Source organism: Acomys minous, assembly GCF_964271855.1.
Source record: "Acomys minous genome assembly, chromosome: 13".
Classification (NCBI taxonomy): domain Eukaryota; kingdom Metazoa; phylum Chordata; class Mammalia; order Rodentia; family Muridae; genus Acomys; species Acomys minous.
This window is the reverse complement of record NC_140495.1, coordinates 40,824,247-40,841,765: the sequence shown is the minus strand read 5'-3', so window position 1 is coordinate 40,841,765 and position 17,519 is coordinate 40,824,247. Positions and strand designations below refer to the sequence as shown.

At 41.3% G+C, this 17,519-nt stretch overlaps 1 protein-coding gene across 5 annotated transcripts in view; it reads right to left on the bottom strand.

Annotated features, from left to right (window-relative positions):
- Positions 1-382: 382 nt before the first annotated feature.
- The window catches only part of FILIP1 (filamin A interacting protein 1), a 187,881-nt gene continuing 170,744 nt past the window's right edge, over positions 383-17,519 (bottom strand). For 4 of the 5 annotated variants that reach the window (XM_084754257.1, XM_084754258.1, XM_084754259.1 and 1 more), the window contains exon 6: positions 16,293-16,944. In XM_084754257.1, the coding sequence (XP_084610383.1) occupies positions 16,738-16,944 (207 nt within the window). In that variant the 3' untranslated portion in view covers positions 16,293-16,737. Of the gene's footprint in view, positions 3,561-16,292; positions 16,945-17,519 lie in introns of those variants that run through there. The other variant, XM_084754261.1, reaches the window with a different exon arrangement.

The window sequence follows — 17,519 nt, the reverse complement described above, 5'->3', positions numbered from 1 at the left end:
ATTTTAAAAGTAACACATAAATGTTTGAGTTGTAATTTCAGTCACCTATGAAGAGCTGAAAACAAGGTATTTACATTCATATAAAATACAAGTTCATAAAATCATGTCACTTCAGTGTAAAATTTATGTACTTAATATAGCTTATGGAGACAAATTAAGAGTGATAGGAACTAGAATGTATTTCTAAAAGTTTTTAAAAATAGACTCTTGCTTTTGAAAACTGTTAAAACTTGTTAAATCTTGAATTCTAAGATTGACTGATCACATTATATATTTACTATATTGGATAAATGAATACCTTATTTTCTTTTGTTTAATAAAAAATAGATTAAAAATTCAAATTTGTAGTGATAAGTAACAAAATCTGTTGAATGACGAAGTGAATACCCCCAAATAACATGAGCCACAGGAAGAAAAAAAAACGCAGAAATGCCTTATTACACCATGGTAAAATTATTGCACTTTCCATAAAGAACACAGTTTTAGTTATGTAGTTATAACAAATACTGAAAATTTAGAAAACAAATACTAATGGCCATAAAACGTCTAATTTTTATAAGCCTCTGTCAGCTTTTAAAATTCTTTTCCTCTTTGCCTTCTAATTGGTCTTTTTAGGTTTGGCTTAGTAGTGGAGGTAAAAGGGCATGGGCCTCAGGTACCAATTGTGAGTTTTAGGTTTCATTTTGCATTTCTGCTACTTTTAGATGTGTTGCTCAAACATACACTAACACACTCAACTTCTGCCATGCTTTTTCTGAATTTCCAGAAAAGTTCAGTTGTGGCATTGGATAAAAACGTCACTTGCCTAATAAACCACTTATTCCACTTTGCCTCAGACTTTTACAAGCTCCACTGTAGTGTCTGTGTTGCTGTTAGTGCTTGAACCAGAAATTCCACAGCACGGCATCTTAGCGGTCATCTTAAGACTCAATGGATTCATATTTTATGTACATTCTGGGCACTAGCACCCTGTACACTATCCACTATTTTCACCAATCTCAGTACTTTATGAACACTTGAAGAAATGCAGAAGATATCGTGAAAACCAAAATCAAATAAGCCAAGACAGTTATCAAGAAGAAAGGTGTAGTCAGCATTGTGACCTATGCTTACAGTCCTAACACGCAGGTGGCTGAGGCAGGAAGATCGTGAGTTCAAACCTATCCTTAGCTACAGAGTGTGTCTGAGAACAGCCTGGGCCAAATGATGACACCCTGTCTCAGGAAGCAAGTGAAGGGCTGGGGAACTGCATTGCACACCTTTATTCCCAGCACAGGATCTCCGTGAGTTCCAGGTCAACCAGGGCTACAGAAAGAGACCCTGTCTTCAGAACAAAACAACAACAAATCAAGCACAGAACAATGGGTTAATTCAATCGTGCCTTGAGCTAGAAATACTGCTTACACTTCAGAAAACATCTAAATCATTCCATCCAAAAGTTAGCCTCATTCAAATTGATGGAGACTTATTTACAGTAAAAGTAATCCAAGTTGTGTGATGTAATCCAGGCTGGTGCCAGAATTGCTTGTGAAGGCAACTTTTACAATTAGACAACGTTGCTAAAATGTGATTGTTGTTTTCTTAATATTCTCTTCTCTTGATTCAAATTTAGTGTGTTCATTTTACTTATCTGTCACTCATGTTGAAGCAAATCCGTGGTGAGGTAGGCAAGAAAATCTCATCATCTACCCAGATGACTTACTTTAGAGCAAATAATTAAGCTTCAGTAACTGTTCCACCTCAAAATTTTACTTCACTGTCAATATAAAAATACTAAATAAAACAAAAATTGTGACTGACAATGTCATTACATTTTAACATTTTTTTTAAAAGCTTTTAAAAAAGCTTAACCACGCTTTAAAAATCTTCACACACACACACACACACACACACACACACACATAGTCTGGGCTTCTGTGTCAGTAATAGAAACCACAGTAGTCAAAGCTACAATCATTCAAGCTTGGGCAAGCCTAACATAATCTTTTACTTTTTAAAAATGCAATAATATTTTTTTTAGAAAATATAGTTCTTTAATTTATAGTGTATACTGAATATAATTTGTCAGTTGCACAGAATACATTAAAACCTTCCAAGTTACATGAGGGAGGAAGTTTAGCACTGTGTTTCCTATCCAGAGAGACATCCCTCTGTGGCTGGTGTGGGTAAAGCTTGGGGACTACAGAGGTGAGCCTACAGTACATTACTTGGCTAATTTTACTTACCTCATGACACTCAGAAGGTGCATTGGCTCTTTAATCACACTGGCGTAGTATGATTTAAAACAAAACAAAACAAAACAAAACTCTGTGTTTAGAAACTGAAGTGTGAACTCTTCAAAGTTATGTTAAAGATCTTATTAGAAATATACCCCCAGCAGCAGGATTTTTTTTTTAATTTTACTAGAGTTTCAAGTATGCCTCACATTTTCACACAAACCTAAATCCAACAGCACCTCTGACAGTGAGACTTGAGTAATAAATGGTAGGCTTTAAATTCTTTTAAAAATATATTCTTAGCTGGGTGTGATGCCTATGGTCCCAGCACTGGAGAGAGGCACAGACAGGCAGTTTAAGGTCTGTGAGTTCAAGGCCAGCCTAGTCTACACAGCCAGTTTTAGGCCAGCTCATGATACATAGCAAGAACCTGTGCAAAGAAGAGTAATAGGAGGAGTTGTTTCCTACCTACAAATAGTTTTGAAAGTCTATCAAAGTCAGAGGGAAATGACTATCTACCTTTGGGTCTCCTTATTTTTTTGGAAAAAAAAAGTTGACATTATCTAGGCCAGTTTTTATTTGCAAGCTTTCCTGGGACAGGGGGTACTATGTAGGAAATAACTTGGCATCACAGTCCCCATTATGTTTTGTGCAGAGAATTAAATAATGTAGATACAAATAAAATTGAACTGCCAGTCGAAGCTGTTTGTTTCCCATATAGAACACCAGACAGAGACACTTACGAACTGTGTTAAATACTTAAACTCCTAAGTCAGAACACCGTTTTTAGTACTGACCCACAGGCAGAAACAGAGCATCACATGAGCAATAAAGCTCCTGGAATCCACTGTTTCTAGGCTTTACCTCTTAAAGTTGTCCAGGGAGATAGAGCACTATGTTATTGTTTCCTTAAAAATAACAAATTAATAAAAGGAAAATGATAGGTTAAGCTTTTTGAACACACAATATCAATACTTTGAAGACCTGAAAGTGCAGTCCACAGACTATGAGAAAAGAAACACCCTAGGGGAAAAAAATTCACATTACAAAATGTATTATAAAAATAAATTATACAGCATGTGCCACAGACCTGAAAGCTTTGCAAAGAGAAGAAAACTTTCTTTGGGCACAAGGATTCAGTTGCTTTTTACCACATATTTTCATATCATCCACAATATGGTTTTTTTAGCTGTTAAGTTGTATCCTCAAAAAAAAAAAAGTTAATGCAAGTCCTAGGGCGTTTGCAGTCAACATCAGTAGCATGGTGGGCCTTAGTGATGCCTGAGGGCTGTGCTTGGGGGTCTCATCTGGAGCTCATTCGCAACTGGTGAATAATGATGCTTTCTATAAAGAGAAGAAAGATACACATTTTCAATTAAACTCAAGTCAGCAGTTTATGTGAAAATCAGTACCACACATTTCAATCAAACACCGTAAGTGTTGAAAACAAAACAAAAGCAGGCACACAAGGCCAGTAACGACAGCTCGGCATACTTCGCTGTTTGGGGTAACTTCTTTATATTTGCACGTGTGTCTTATTTCCAAAATAATTAAAGCCCTTTAGAAACTATGGCCAATATTTTGATAATATTAGGTTGATCTTACTCAATGAAAGAACTAAACACAAGTACAGCAATTACTACACATAAGTCATATAATGAGAAAATACTTCCTTGCACACGCCCTCTGTTCTGAACACTGTCCACACACTTGAACTTCTTTAACTTTGGCCCACGTAGATTGGACTGTTAATAAGGACATAGTCCCTTTTTGTTCCAAAGAAGTCAAGAAAGAATTTGCTTCTTGCATAACTAGTTAATACTTTTATGTTTATTCTTCTTGGTTATTTACGTGTATCTACTTGAATGAGTGTATATTGGGCGTGCGTGCATGCACTGCGGCACACCGGTGGACTTGGCTACCTCCCTCCACTGTGTAAGTTCTGGGAACTAAATGCATGGTGTCAGGCTTGGCAGCAGAACCCCCTCCTTGCTGAGCCACCTCACTGGGCCCATAAATTCATTCATGGGTTTTTTTGTTTGTTTGTTTGATTGATTGATTGATTGATTGATTGATTGATTGTTTGGCTGGTTGTTGGTTTTTTTGTTTTTTTCGAGACAGGCTTTCTCTGTGAAACAACTCTGGCTGTCCTGGACCAGGGTGGCCTTGAACTCACATCAATCCGCCTACCTCTGCCTCCCGAGTGCTGTGATTAAGGCATGCACCACCATGCCCGGCTGTGGTTTAAAAACAAAAACAAAAACAAAAACATTCTTTTGTACATTCATTTATTTCATATACGTAAGTGGGCACACATGTGGCATTCAGAGGACAACTTGTGGCACTGGTTCCCTCCTTACACTATGTGATTCCCAGGGATGGGACTCAGGCTTGACAACACACACTCTTTCCCACTCAGCCTTCCCATCCGCCCCTAATTCACTCTTTAATAAGTTTCAAAGCTGACTCAGTAGTTAAAGCAGTCCAGCCACAGTACAAACATTTAGCACTGTATTGTTTGATTGGATTTCCTTTTATGTCAGCCTTTAGGCCCTCATAAGCTTGTATCATCTTCACATTTTCCTACCCAGTCATGCAGAAGCTACATACTGAAGTGGTACACTGTAGCGGGCATGGAGCTAGCTTGGTGAGAAGACACAGTTCTGTAGTCACTGAGAGGATGCAAAGCAGCAGAAGGAAACATGTCAGGATTTGCAAGGATTTGCAAAACCACAAAGAGCAGCTGTGGGGTAGCTCGGTCGCAAGACGCTTGCATAGCACGTGAAAGGCTCTGAGCTCCTTCCTCAACACCCCCACCCAAAAAGATAAGTTATAGCATTTCTACATATTTTCACTTTAATTACAAATGCATACTACCTTAACTTTGTTTTACCTGGGTAGTTACTATTTAAGCAAACATTAACGAAATCTCGTTACACCACAGACCTCTAGGTTCAAGCTAACTGCATGATGGTTGAAGCTCTAGAGAAAATGCTGAGTTTTGGTTTCACCTCCTGAAAACCACTAGGTGGAGATATTTTCATACCCTTTCCCAGCCTTTTGACTTGAGTATGGCTTTAAACAAAAGAAACTTTAGAACAACAAAAATGTCCTGTGCTTAAGACTTTAACAATGAAGGCATTGTGCAGCTTAAATATTATACACGCGCGCGCGCGCGCGCACACACACACACACACACACACACATACACATAATTTTCTGTAGACCTGAAACACTTTTTTCAAAATCTCAAAATGGATTCCTCCTCAAGCCAGAAAAGTAAAAGTACTTACTAGGTTATTATGTAAAAGTCATCATCGAAGATAAAACTGGGATTTCCTACTCACCTATTATTTTAATTAATAGTATATACCAAGGAATCTTCAAATGACCTACGTAGCAAATCCTCCTTAAAGAACAAACATCCCCCCCACCCCCCATGTCCCCCATTAAGGAATCATAGGAACAAATGTCAGAGAGGAATGCAGAGGCATTCTTAGCATGCCATAATGCGTAATGCTTGCAGTAAAGGTAGCAGACATTGCTCTAAGATCCCCGGCAGGGCTAACAGTTTTGGCTTTTACAACACCTTCGTGAGTGTGCAACCGTCGTCATTCCTGGAGTCACTTTCTCTTGGTTCTAGTGTACAACCCACCCAGCAGTAATCACATTAGAACTCATATTTGGTGAAGTGTGTGTGGGCAGAGTGTTTTCCCAGAAGACGCAATATCATGGTCTCACTATTTGGCTTCATTAGTATATTTAAATCAACAAAGTGGCAACCGATGTATAAATATGCATATATATATAATAGGCTATCAGAAATACTTGGTACTTCCCAACATCAGGTTGCTGTATATAAATTTTACCTTCATAATAAAAGATGTCTAATATCTGTAACTGCTTATGATGTTTTCCCCAAATCTCAAATGAACTCAGATAAGAATCACTCATCGCTTACCAGAAATTGTGAGAAATAAATACTGTCCAGCATGAGGTTTTGAAATTGTTCATTAGTTTAAAATAAATGTTGAAAGGACAGAAATATTGCTCAGTGAGATGAATTGAGCTTATTGGCTTGACTTTCATCCCCAGGACGCATGTGGGAGAGAGAGTGGACTCTTGTAAGTTGTCTTCTGACCAGCTTATGTGTTCTAAGGCACATGGACACATACACATGTGCACAAACACACACACATACACACATGCACAGCTATGCGTACACACATGCACACACAGAGGTGGGGGAGAAATAAACACAGAAGTAATATAATTTTTAAAACTTGTTTAAATTTTGTTGTTGTCGATAGTAACAAACTTAGCAAGTATTTCCCCTCTCTTACTTGGTTTTCCTTGTGTCCCAGAAAAGGACCCAAATATTGGTCACTTGGAGTCTCTAAGGAGAAGATATTAGAACCAGGTACAATTCTGTAACATGTTTCTGTTTCTATAAATACATCTTTGTGACATTTGTAATTTGTCAAGTACTTAATAGACAATAAACACCAATAATCATGGTTAATTACCACCTATCAGCAAACTCAGGATAACAAAAACACTTAAAATTGGTTTTATCAACATAACTTTCTGTTTTTTCTAACTGAAAGAAATTTTTTCTTTAAAATTTGAATATAATATACATATGGAAGACACTGGACTTTTCTATACTTTTGATAACAGTTTACCAAAATATAAACATTTTCTTTTTCTCTGATTTGTTATCTTTTTGTTTTCTTTTTTAAAAAAAAAAGATTTATTATTTATACAGTATTCTGTCAACATGTGTGTACTACTCCAGAAGAGGGCACCAAATCTCATTATATATGGTTGTGAGACACCATATGGTTGCTGGGAATTGAACTGAGGACCTTTGGAAGAATAAACAGTACTCTTAACCTCTGAGCCATCTCTCCAGCCCTAAAACACTTTTGGGGGGCCGGGGTTGTTTGAGACAGGGTTTCCCTGTGTAGCGTTGGCTGTCCTGGGCTTACTTTGTAGACCAGGCTGGCCTCGAACTCACAGTGACCTGCCTGCCTCCCAGAGCACTGGGAATACAGGCATGGGCCACCTGGCCAGGCTCTGTTTCCTTCTGAAGAAATTTTGGGCAACATAGTAAACACATTATTTGCTATTCTGACATTGTTCTAGGAAGGCACTAATTCATTCTTTTTTACACTAGCAGTTGGGTAAGTTCCATGCAAAGGAAATGAAACCTATCAATTTGTAATTATACTTGATTTCTGACCTAACTAGACACCCATCCACTTGTGAATGGCGTCACAAAAATTCTTGATAACCATGTGACGTGGGTTCAAAGCCATGTGAATGGCGTAGAATTTGGGGAGAAATTAAGGGGAGCACTCTCTTCAATGCTGGAGCGGAACAACCTAACAGCATGTTGGAAGTCTGCTCCCTCCCCGGAGAGTGCTTTGGCTACAAAGTGGGAACAATGTCCTCCCGCAAAAGGCATTAGCTCCTTCCCATGCAATGTGCGGAAATTTACTCTGCCAAACTATCTGCAAGGAACTCCTTCTTCTTCTTCTTCTTCTTCTTCTTCTTCTTCTTCTTCTTCTTCTTTTAAATTTTATTATCATTATTTTTTCTCGAGACAAGATTTCTCTGTTTTAGCCATGGCTGTCCTAGACTTGCTTTGTAAACCAGGTTGGTCTCAACATCACACAGATCCATCTGCCTCTGCCTCCCAAATGCTGGGATTTTAAAAGTCCACTCTACCCAATCCCACCAAAGCCATTCGATAACTAACCACTACGTTCACACAGTGAAGACCAAGCACGGTGGCACCTCACCCGCAGCAGTGTTTTGCATCTAGTCAGGAGGATGGCTTTGCTCATTCAAAATTTTATCTCAACTTAAAGAGACCGTTTCTTCACGGCCATTGCCCCCCCCTTGCTGACCTCCAGGCTGCTCCTCCCCTGCTCCACCTTTCATGTCTCCCTCCACTCTGGGGACCTTGTGAGGGACCCACACTAGCTTAGTTCCTCCCCTTCAGAACCTTCCAGACCTCAGCTTTGAGTTTGCTGCACTCCAGGGAACTTACCCACGGGCAGAAATGCCCTACAAATACTGACGCCTTTTAGAAGGGAGAATGCCTAGCTATTGTTTGTTTGTTGTTTTTGTTTTGTTTTGGCATTTCCAAGTTCCATAAACTACTTGGGCATACAATCCTATTATCACATTCAGAAATCCTGATAGAACATCTGTTTTAAATAGGAAGTTCAATAAACTTCCTCTGTTGGCTTGGACTTGTACTCTTTTTGGACTCAGCTCAGCTAATTAAAAATACTTCCGATAATCAGTTTTGTCATTTGTTCCAGAAAACTTTTGAACCAGATGATATAATCTCTCTTGGGATTTCATAACCACCGAACCCTTTATTTCCTTCCAAAACAGTTCTTCCTCCACCATCATCCCAAATCAGCCCATCATCTCTCCAGGTTATAGGAGTCACCAATAATTAATATTAATAACTTACTCTTCAGACAAGCCAACCCAAGAGTAAGCAAATTTGAACTACTTCTCTCAAATATAACATTATCTATAATGTAATCTAAATGATGGGAAAGTATGTAAATTTTGAGCCCATGATGCCCAGGTTCTACTCTTTTAGACCCACAGGCTAAATGTTTAAACCAATCTTTAAATTTAGAGCTGTTGGGGTTAGGGGTGCTGGAGAGATGGCTCAGCTGTTAAGGGTACTTGCTGCTCTTATAGAAGACTTGAGTTTAATTCCCAGCACCCACACAGTGGCTCTTAACCACCTGTTGTTACTCTTGTTCTAGGGTGGTGGTTCTCAACCCGTGAGACAAGACCCCTTGGGGCATTGAATGACCCTGTCACAGGAGTCAGCTGTCAGATATCCTGCACATCAGATATTTATATTACAACTAATAACAGCAGCAAAATTACAGTTATAAAGTAGCAGCAAAAATAATGTTATGAAAAAAATAAAAATAAAAATAATGTTATGTTTGGGGGTCACCACAACATGAGGAGCTGTATTAAGGGGTCACAGCATTAGAGAGGCTGAGAACCACTTCTAGGGAATCTGTGGTTCTAGGGAACCACTTCTTCTGACCTCTGCAGGTTCCTCCATGCACATGGTACACATCAATACAATCCCAAAATCCATTTAAGACTTGGGGCTGAGGAGACAGCTCAGTCCATGAAGTGCTTGCTAGACAAGCCTGAGGACCTGAGTTTGCACATACCAATGTCAGCTGTGATGATATGCTTGGCGTCCCAGCCCTAGAAAGGTAGAGATAGGTAGGTAGATCTTAGATGCTCAATGGCTAGCCGTTCTAGCTAGCCTCATCAGGGAGCACCGGGTTCCACTGAGATAACCTCTCTCAAAAAAAACAATGTGCGGGCCTGGCTATGGTTCTGTAGCACTGGCTGCTCTTCCAGAGGGCCTGAGTTCATTTCCTAGCAACCACATGGTGGCTCTTAACCACAGGTAACTTCAGTTCCATGGGAATCCGATGCCCTCTTTGGCCTCCGTGGGCACTAGATATTAGTGTGCATAGTCACACATGCAGACAAAACACTCATACACACAAAAAAAATACATGTAAAAATTATATTAGAGACAATTGCCATCTTTATCTGACTCCGCCCTTGCTGCTCCTGTGACTCTGCAGCTCTGCACTTCATATATTCAGAATGCAACAAAGTAAAGAGAGCCCAAGCAAGTAAATAGTCATTCGTTTTCAGGGGGTAAAGCGGGTCCATGTAAGCAGCTTGTTACGGACAGTGAAGGATATCATATTCCTGCTGCACAAGGATTCCAAAATCATGTAGGTAAGTGCTAAACCACAGGCTGCGCTAAGGTGATTTGCCAAAGGACACACAGCCTTTGCAGCCTCTTCGGCGTCCTCTCCACTGTTCCTCAGCCTTCCCTTTCTGCAGAGTCTCATTAATATTTATCCTAAATCTGAACCCTGGTTTTGGTTTATAAACTAAGGAGTATCCTTCATGAGTCTGAAAAGCATGCCTACCCTCTGAAGCTTCCCCTGGGGGAAGTCAAGGAGGGAGAGGAAAAGGGAAAGGCATTTGTAAATCCTGAAAATATCCTTTTGCTTCCCATACAGGCACCTGGGCTTCCTCCAAGTCCACCAACTCCATCCCATCTTCTCACCTGTGACTTGTTGACTTCTCCAGAAATGTCCTCATGGGTTTGCAACATGAACCAAGGAAAGAATGGAGAACACCATATTAGGCCCACTTCCTGTCAGTTCAGGAGCTCAATTCCCTTCTTTACCCACAGTGCCAAGCTTTTCCAGTGATGGGCAAGCCTTTCAAAGCCTTAGCTAGACCCTAAGATTATACCTCATCTTCCTAGAGACCATGTTTGTGTAAGAAACTTAGAACATGGAAGGACATGACTGAAAAAAAAAAAAAAGTAGAGGCGAGGGCAATACAGGAAGGAGAAGCAAGTTGGGGAATTCCATGAGCCCAGATCGTAACATGGCTCCAAATAAGGGAAAGGCGCTCAGGTCAGACAGCTCCAGAGTCCAGCCGCGGAAATGCCACGCTATCCTGTTGGTGCTGAGAGAAAGCTTTAGGAGGTATAACTAGAGCAAGGTTATGAGCATACACATCCCAAGGCACAGCGAAAATGAATAGGAGTGTGAGAGGTGGTGAGCTTGAGAGCGATGCTAATGAGAGGTAATCACAGCCTCAGTTTAGGCATTGATGATGAAAATGGAAATGGGGGATGGGATGCTACAGAAGTGAGGAGGTTACCCTCACTACACAGGTGACCAAGTTCCTGGCTCTGGTGACTGGAAGGGCTCATTTAACCACTGCTGAGCTAGAAAATAATGGAAAAGTCTTGGAAGAAAGTCAGAGATGTGGGGAGAATTGGTTTGAGACAAGTAGACTTTGTAGAGAAACAGTATAAAGCTGGACACACTGTTGGGATAGAGGTTTGGGAGTCATCAACTTGTAGGTGGCAATGGAAGCCAAGAAAGTGTCTAAGGCAGCCAGAGCTCTGAATGGATGAGTGACAAATGTCAATGTTAACAAGCATGTGTCTAAAATAGAGAGCAAGGCAGTCTGATATTTTGATGATGGGGAAAGAACAATATAGTCTAAAACTATTATCATCAAAAGCCAAGAGTTTATCTTCAGGGGGTAAATGGTGACCTAAGACTTCCTGGTCGGAGGTACAACAATGGACAGCACAGTGTGAATGAGGCCATGGAAAGTTGGCACATGGGAACAGTGAGGTGCATACCTTGTCTCCCTGACCAAGATCTAGAAGCACGAAACATGGTTCAGAGAGGTCAGGACAGGTGTTCTTTCTATAGAAACTGTGGAAAAGTGCATTTCTGAACCACAGAGCATGGGTTTATTGATACACAGGCATGAAAGATACGAAGTAAAAGAAAATGAGGTCCAGCGACTGGGTGATATGAACAAGTAAAAAACACTTGAAGCACAGCCTGATGACCAGAGTTAGCTCCCAGGAACCACGGTAGAAAGGGAGAACCAACTCCTGAAAGTTGTATGCTGACATCTTCGGGTGGGGGAAGAGGGGAGGGGAAGGGTGAGGAGGGGAGGGGAAGGGAGAGAAAGGCAAGGCTGGATTCAGTTCAGGCAAAAGGACAACAGCTGGGCAGCAGTCTTGGAGGACAACCAGTCCAGTTTGAGGGGAGCAGAGGGCTGCACTAGGACGGCCTCGGGGAGGAAATAGAAAACTGCTGTGTTTAAGTGTCGGAAATATTACTGATCGGTGTTTGGCAGATCAAATGAGTAATTGGGGAAACTAAAATAGATACATAGAAACCCAAGCAGATGAAAGATTAAAGCAATTATTCCTTGGAAGAAACGCCGAGAGGAAGAGAAGACACTCCTAGGGTACAATTTGGTTCACCAGGAAAACCATAGTCAAATTTCTACTGTACACATATTATAAACACTTATACATATAACTGCTATATTTTTTAAAAATGTGATGTGCTCATGTTGAGAGGATGGATACAAGGGAAAAGTTAGGAGCCTAAACATAATAGAAGGAAGACATAATATATCTGAAATCTAGAGATAAGAGGCTCAAGTACAAGGACATTGTATGGAGACAAATGCTTGAAGAAACAGGTATGAGCTGGAAAGGGTGTCCCCACAAAAAAACCTTGGGTCAGGGGGAAGAAGTAAGGAATGACTAGTTTTATTACTTTCTACCATGGACCGATATTTTAACAACAATGACAATACTCTTGAATTTTTTTTTTTTTTAAAGAAAATGTTGACGCTGGAGGCATGCCTCAGCAGTTAAGAGCATGCACTGCACTTGCAGAGCACTTGGAGGTCAGTACACAGCATCCAAGCTGGCAGCTCCCAATGGCTGGCTGTCAACTTCATCTGGGAGAGATCCAACACTCCTGGCCTATGAAGGGCACCTGCACTCAAGTGTACTTACCCACACACATGCACGTGATTAATAACTATGTCTTAAAAATAAAAATAAAAATAAAATATTAAGAAGAAATGCACAGTGTGAGAGCAGAGGCAGGAGATGTTGACTGTCCCGTCAATCGCTTCGGTGGGCATGGATGGCGACAGCAGGAGCTGCAGACGCCTGTGTAGATGAAGGGAAAGGTTTCCCCGACTGAAAGATGCTGGGGTGTATTTATAGCCTGTGTAGAAATGACAGGTAAAAGGGAGAACCTGGGGCTGGGGGTGTAGCAGAGTAGAGGGCACTTGTGGAAAGGGGAGGAGAGAGAGAGAGGAAGATAACAGAAAATGGGGCGGGGAGGGGGGCGGTGGACATGAGGAGGAGAGCCGAGAGAGAAGAGGATGGAGAGAAAGAGAGAAGAGAGTTGAAGAGCTAGCCAATGGTGAGACCCTGGAAGATGTGGAAGGGGAATACTACATCTTTGTTACTGTCACATCCTCCTATTCTCCTCCTCCTCCTCCTCCTCCTCCTCCTCCTCCTCCTCCTCCTCCTCCTCCTCCTTCTTCTTCTTCTCTCTCTCTCTCTCTCTCTCTCTCTCTCTCTCTCTCTCTCTCTCTCTCTCTCTCTCTCTCTCCCACCCCTTCTCTTTTCTTCAGCCTCTGACACAAATCTCTGCCTCTTTTTTTAATTGCTTCATATCAAAACCAGGGTGTTACAATGTTAGACAACTGCCCCCCACGGAATCAGCAGCCCCCCATGTGCTCTCCTCAACTATATTCCTATGGTTTTGCTCACACGGAAGTCTCACTCTTCCCTCAGTATTCTGAAGTTAGGAAAAAATAAGAAATCCACATCTTCTTTACATCTTGCCCTCCTGTGCATGTCACATCACGGAAGTGATGCTCTCCTTAAGCTACACCTCAATGCGGGGTCTTGCTTTCATACTTGAAAAGAACCAAGTAAGGGATCTGCCAGCACCCTTGGTGAATATACTAACGTCGAAAGCGAGAGACCCCAGTGCTACCCACCAACCTGTCCTCCTGAAAATATGATCAAAGCTGGCGACTCCCGCTTAAGCAAGTGACCTAGATATGAAGCTCACAGCTTTGATGTGATACATATGCTGCTGCTGCAGCCCATATCATGGCATGCACGGGACCACGTGCGGCAGGTAGTTGCTATCATGGTGTCCTGAAACAGTCAATATATTCAGCTGATTCACAGGTGTGGAAGACCAGGCTCTCCTCTATAGCTGTATGGATTGTTCGGGCACATCCCTAGGGAGCGTTATCGGAGTGAGCTCTGCGGAAGTGACACATCTATCAATACCTCTTAGAGTTTCTCACTGCAGGATCCAAACAGCAGTTATGCACGTCAGCCATTGTGAGACTGCTTTTATTTTAACATATACAATAGGAATAACAACAGAGAAAAGAGTCAACTTTTTTCTAGCCCGTTCACTCCTACAAAAGCACATTAATTAGCATCTTAAGAACATTTATCAATGGGATGGTGGAGTCAGGCTGTATTTAATCCACCACTTCCTATCCCCTGTGTATTCCAGTTCTAATGTGTACTTTGAAACGAAGCTATCCGATAAATGTACAGTTGCTTCTAAAATTACAAAGAAAAATGTCCCTGGTGGTTACTTTTTTTTTTTTGGTCATTTCTGAAGTGACTATGGATCATTCGGCCAGCTTCTCTTAACAGTTGTACTTTGTCCATGGCTCTACGCCAGATCTGCACACATAAACATCCTGTGCATTCACTGTTAAACCCTTCTGAGTGCTCTCCCAGGGGTGATATGAGCTTCCAGGAGGAAGTGTTGTAGCCGTGGTGTGGGCAAGAAGATCAGCAAGCGACACTGAGACTGGGAGGCACTTAAAGAAGGGCAGGCGGAGTGGAAAGGAGCAGCACAGTTGGCACTGCCATTGCTCCAACGAAGTGTGCCGTGGAACAGTATGAACACCTACCTGACAAACACAAGCCAGGCACTAGTGAAACAGTGAGCGCCCTTGGCTTTGAAAGGGTCGCATGTCCATTGATCTACGTGGACCAAAATCCCTTAAGAAGCAGATCAGTGTTCTAACCGGCAGCGTGTCTTATTTAAAAAGGGATGGGATAACCATTGAGATGTAACAAGAATAAATTAATAAAGGAGAAAAAATAAAAATAAAAAAAAATAAAATAAAATTGTCCAAAGACCATACATACATACATACATCTTAGCTGACCTCTATTTCTTTTTTACCTCCCAGACCCAACGTTCTGGATTGTTGTTAACATGGCCGCTAAATATATTTTAATTTAAATGCTGAGAACCAATGAACAGCAGGTGACAGATTTGCCTAACGTAGGTGTGGATAATTAGAGGCGGTGACAACGCCATCGCACATACAATACAATCCATGTTTGCAGGGTAGAAGGCGTCTGGTACAGAAAGGAATGCAGGGAGCTCTTGCTTCATCCCTGGGCCACAGTCTGAAAACTAAGCACCCATCTTTTTCCAATTGGCCTTTCTCAAACACCAAAGGTGTGTGCTATCCCACGTGATTTTGGAAATTTAAGAATTCAGAAATGGAGCCGGGCGTGGTGGCGCACGCCTTTAATTCCAGCACTCGGGAGGCAGAGGCAGGCGGATCTCTGTGAGTTCGAGACCAGCCTGGTCTACAAAGCAAGTCCAGGACAGCCAAGACTACAATAGAAACCCTGTCTCAGGAAAAAAAAAAAAAAAGCAAAAAACAAAAACAAACAAAAATAATTCAGAAACAGAAATGTCCAAATCTGTAACACTGTAGTTACTTGTAATTTTATAAAGTTCACCTATGCAGTTCAGAAACTTTGGCAAAGATACAGCCTGCATGAGATGGTGGTATTGCTAAGCTGTCCGTTACTGTCCTTGAACTCAGTTGAGGTTATATGACCATGAAACCCAAAATCCACTTTTTCAAGGTTAGTCTCACAGACACGTGGCATTCTGCATTTACACTCTGTTCCATGCTTAGCTTATTAGAACATGCATAAAAATTAATGAAAATTATTCAAACATGAGTAGAACTGACAGAATAAAGTACTTCCCCACACATAATGACAAGCACACACACGCACCCCAAATCATGATCTGTTCTACATCTGCGAATAGAATCCACACTTAACTAAGGAAAATATTCAATTCAATTACATTACAGATGATGTCACTTTTTCCTTGGCATTAACATGTCTAAATTTGCTTTTTGCTGTTTTTTATTCATCACTATTCCTGTTGAGCTTTTAAACGGCCATTTGGCAGCTCTATTCTACTGATCTACAATTTCAACTAGATGCATACTTAAGGAGAAATAGTGATTTTTTTTTTTTTAAAAACCCTCAGATCCTAATAGTTCAAAGTTACTGTCTACGAAATGCTGGGAGTGGTTTGAGGTGGCCATAACTTCTAGAATACACACAAACACACACAAATAAATCAAACTCTCTTTTTAGATTTCACAGTTCATTTCCATTTTATTTCATGTTCAAAATGTTTCCTGACATCATAGTCGGGACTTTTGTTTTTTCAAAAATTTTAGAGGCCCTGTGATAGCTGTGAAATATTTTTACTTACATCATGTGTATCAAACTCAAGACTAGACGGTGCACAGTTACAATTGTTAAATTCTGTCTTGTTTGAAAATAGTTTTTTTTTTAAACTAAGTCTATTAAACTTGGCTTACAACTAGAAAAATTGGGAGCCAGTCTTTGGGAGCAGGTAATGTGGTCCTCAAATCCCCACTAGTGAGGATACTGAGGGCTTCTTCATTGATGAGCTAACCTGGATGGGGCCACATGGTAGAAGTGAAACTGAATTGGAGGCCAGACCCTCTCTCAGGACCAGCATCTTTGACAAAACATTCAGCAAACGGGCAATTTTGCTAATCAGTTCTATTCCTCTGCATTGAAACAAATGCACAGAATAGGAAAACTGCATGGCTCTTAGATGGTTATTTTATAAACAAGATATTTAAAACTTAAATTAGTAGTACATGGAAAGGGTTGGCACAAACAGAGGAAAGTTTGTTTCCACAGCAGCAGTAGCATCCTTACAACATACCCCCTCAGCCACTGCCCTCAGCCCTTCCCCCCTCCAAGAGAGGTAGTGCTGCTGGCCGCAGATTTCTTCAGCTCTATTTTCATAGACTGAGTCTCAGCTCGAGGCTGGAATTTGGTCAGATTTCCTGCTCCAGGGGCTGCAACTACTGGCTTTCCAGCTTTCATACCTTTAGACATAGGAATGCGGGTGGGTGTAGGCCGCTGAGATGACCCATCTTGTGCTGACTAGAAGAGAAAACACAGACAAAAGGGATATGGTGGTGAGTTTCCCCAGTTTTGTCTTCAGGCTGGGCATTAGCATACTTCCTGGCACAAAGTGGCCCCCAAACAACCCATCCCAGGGAGAAGGACGAAGAAAGCTGGAGCTGGCATCTAACCCAGCTCTTACTCCTTTTCCTTTCTTGAAACGTCTGTGTTGAACTTCCCTCTCAAGCCTTGGGTCACCCTCTCTCTAGCCCTACAGATGATGCCCTCGGTGCCTAGGCATGCCACTGTCCTTCCTTTCTGCCATTTCGGAGGAAGTGGCTCTTTTCACCCATTAGTGACCTCAGACGTTTCTATTTTAATTGGCACTGACCACGCCCATCTTCTTAAGATGTCCCCCACAGTGCATTGCTTTGGTGTCGATGAGTCTCACCAATGCTTCCACTCTCTAGTGACCACTTTCTGCTCTTGATGGCTCATTGCCTGCCTCCTAGGTGTGTCACCATGCCCTGGTCTCAGCCCTTCTACTTAAGTTTCCATTTTTACCCAGAGAATCCCCTTGTTTGTAGTCTATGCATCCACGCCCTAGAGTCTCT